We start from the raw sequence: 3,031 nt of genomic DNA, 5'->3' as shown, positions 1-3,031 counted from the left end.
AAAATTCCAAAAAAAAAAAAAACTAGCCGGGTGTGATGGTGGGCGCCTGTAGTCCCAGCTACTTGGGAGGCTGAGAGCTTGTAGTGAGCCAAGATCGGGCCACTGCACTTCAGTCTGGGCAACAGAATGAGACTCTGTCTAGGAAAAAAAAAAATTTTTTAAAAATTGGATTATTAAATATATTCATTGAAATAATCTTCAACCTAAAAGATACAGTTTCTAATAGATTATTCTTTCAGAATAATGTATTTTTATATCATACTTTAAGAACAAGTTATAATGAAATAATGCTTAAAACTTTAGTCATCATTGTTACACTTTTTAAACCCTTCCGAGGCATGAATTTACTTTTATTTTAATCATAGATTTGGAAGTTAGAAATATTTTCAAGGTTAAGATAATTGTGTCCCTTTTAACCTTTAGAGGCATAGTTTTCTTTCAGCAACTGTGAAGTAAAAATGAAATGTTATCTCTCTTTAACCAGCTGTCTAATCTGCTATGTGTCATAATTTCTAAATTGCCCCCTTTTTTCTTTCTAATTTTTATTTATTTATTTATTTATTTTTATTTATTTTTTTTCTTGAGACGGAGTCTTGTTCTGTCGCCAAGGCTGGAGTGCAGTGGCGCGATCTTGGCTCACTGCAACCTGCACCTCCTGGGTTCAAGCAATTCTCTGCCTCAGCCTCCCGAGTAGCTGGGATTACAGGTGCCCGCCACCACGCCCGGCTAATTTTTTGTATTTTTAGTAGAGACGGGGTTTCACCATCTTGGCCAGGCTTGTCTTGAACTCCTGACCTCGTGATCCACCCACCTCGGCCTCCCAAAGTGCTGGGATTACAGGCGTGAGCCACCGCGCCCGGCCTCTAATTTTTATTTTCAGAGAAACTTTGCATTTAATAAGTTGGCTCCCCTCTCCGGCCCTTTATTGTTGAGGAAAAATATATCACATCTTGAAGTACACAGGAAAGTTTAGAGTCTAACTTATTTTTTCACTTATTCCTAGTCCTCTGGGCCTAAAAATCAAACACTTGATTGAGTGGATTAAGCAAGGATATATTATGTTGTATGCTTTTCCCCCCAGTTGGTGAGTGCTATGTGTGTATGTGTTTGGACATGTACATAATATATAATTGGTTAGAAGTGTTTTTTTATGTGTACTTATTGCAGCAGATACTTCCAATATTAATAGACTGTTTTCACTTTATACATCTGTGAAAACCAAGTGACCTGTTATTCTGCTTTTATTCTCTTAGGGTAATACTGAACAACCTGTCCAAACTAGCAAGATTGGACTTGGAAGAAGAGAGTATCAGAGTTTACAACATCGCCATCATTCTCAGCGTTCTAAGTGCCGTCCACCTAAGGGCATGTATTTAACCCAGGAAGATGTGGTAGCAGTTTCCTGTAGTCCCAATGCAGCCAACACCATCCTGAGGCAACTGGACATGGAGTTGATCTCTCTGAAACGTCAGGTATTTTATAAAAATAATATTTTTAATGATTATGTGCATTTTGGCTATCCGCCTTTACCTAGGTTGAGCTCAGTTGTTTGCAGATTTTTCTTAGCCATCCACTTATGCAAGTTTCATTTTTAAAAATTTATCTTATGTCCAACTTACAAGATACCTCTGCCTGTTTAGATTTGAATCCCAGCATTGCTGCCTGTTAGTTCTGTGGTCTTGGGCAAATTATATAACCTCTGTAGCTGCTTCAATGTTCTATCTATAAAATCGGGGATAATAATCATTCTTCTCTTGCAGGTTATTGGGAATTATTTGCAATGATACATTTAGATTGTTTAGTAGTGCTTGGCATATTTTGAATGCTTAGTGAATAATGGTTGTTGTCTGCATCATCATCATCATCATCATCATCATTATCATCATCATCAGTAGTAGTAGTACGGTAGTATTGTAAGGGCAGCATCATCATAATCAGATAGTAGTTAAAAATCAGCATATAGAGTCAGTGGACCTGTTAAGTTCTAACCCTGGCACCATCTCCTTCCTGTGTAACCTTAGAGGAGCTCTTTAACTTCTCTCAGCTTCAGTTTTCTCATCTGGAAATGTGGATAATATTGTAGTGGTTGAGAGGAATTAAACAAGATAATATATGGTAAGTGCTTAAAACAGTGCCTGGCACATATTAAGTACTCAGTTATTCATTGTTATTAGATCTCTGGCCTTTCTTAGTTGTCTTTTCCTTTTTTTTTTTTTGTTTTGTTATTTTTCTCTAATCCCTTAAACCTAGATATTCTTCTAAATCTGTACTTTCTTGGTCTATATCAGCCAACCCTATACTCTATGCCAGTGACTTCTGAGTCTTATTTCTCAAGCCGTGACTTTTCTCAAACTTCTTAGCTATAGTTCCAGCTGCCTACTAGGTCTTCTCCTAAAATATTTTTTTCTCTGTTTTCTGTCTGTTGAAACATCAGAATCATCTTTTATTCATCCCCTGCTGTTATCACTTTCCCAACACATGTAAACCAAAGTGGTAACCAAGTTATGTGAGTTTTATCTCTGAAATTTCCTTTAAATCAATTCCCTCTTTTTTATTTCATCACTACTGCCCATTTAGGCTCTTGCTGTCACTTGCCTGACAATAACTATCTTGTTGATTCTTTTTTTTTTCCTTATTTTAAAAAATTTTTTGTAGAGAAAGGTTCTCGCTATGTTACCCAGGCTTGTCTCAAACTCCTGGGCTCAAGCAATCTTCCTGCCTGCGCCTCAAAGTGCTGGGATTGTAGGCATGAGCCACCACGCTGGGCCTCTTGTTGATTCTTTCTGTTACTTCTCTTTAGCTGGAGGTTACACATTGTTGCCAGTGCTATCTTTTTAAAGTACTGGTCTGATCACTGTCACTCATCTTAAACCTCTTTGTTAGTTTCTACTTGACTTTAGCAGGTTACAGTAGAGGTAGACAAATCACGTTAAGAAATTTGAAATTGGCCGGGCGCGGTGGCTCAAGCCTGTAATCCCAGCACTTTGGGAGGCCAAGACGGGCGGATCACGAGGTCAGGAGATCGAGACCA

The 3,031-nt window shown here is 38.1% G+C and overlaps 1 protein-coding gene across 1 annotated transcript in view; it reads left to right on the top strand.

The window, feature by feature from the left end:
- Window positions 1-3,031, top strand: part of RCOR3 (REST corepressor 3) — a 64,107-nt gene that overhangs the window by 29,395 nt on the left and 31,681 nt on the right. The window contains exon 8 of the mRNA XM_011975855.1: window positions 1,254-1,472. Within this exon, the coding sequence (XP_011831245.1) occupies window positions 1,254-1,472 (219 nt within the window). The remainder of the gene's footprint in view (window positions 1-1,253; window positions 1,473-3,031) is intronic.

This window comes from Mandrillus leucophaeus, unplaced genomic scaffold, assembly GCF_000951045.1.
Source record: "Mandrillus leucophaeus isolate KB7577 unplaced genomic scaffold, Mleu.le_1.0 Scaffold159, whole genome shotgun sequence".
NCBI classification, from domain to species: domain Eukaryota; kingdom Metazoa; phylum Chordata; class Mammalia; order Primates; family Cercopithecidae; genus Mandrillus; species Mandrillus leucophaeus.
Note: the sequence above shows the minus strand (reverse complement) of the source record. Positions and strands in the feature narration are given on the sequence as shown.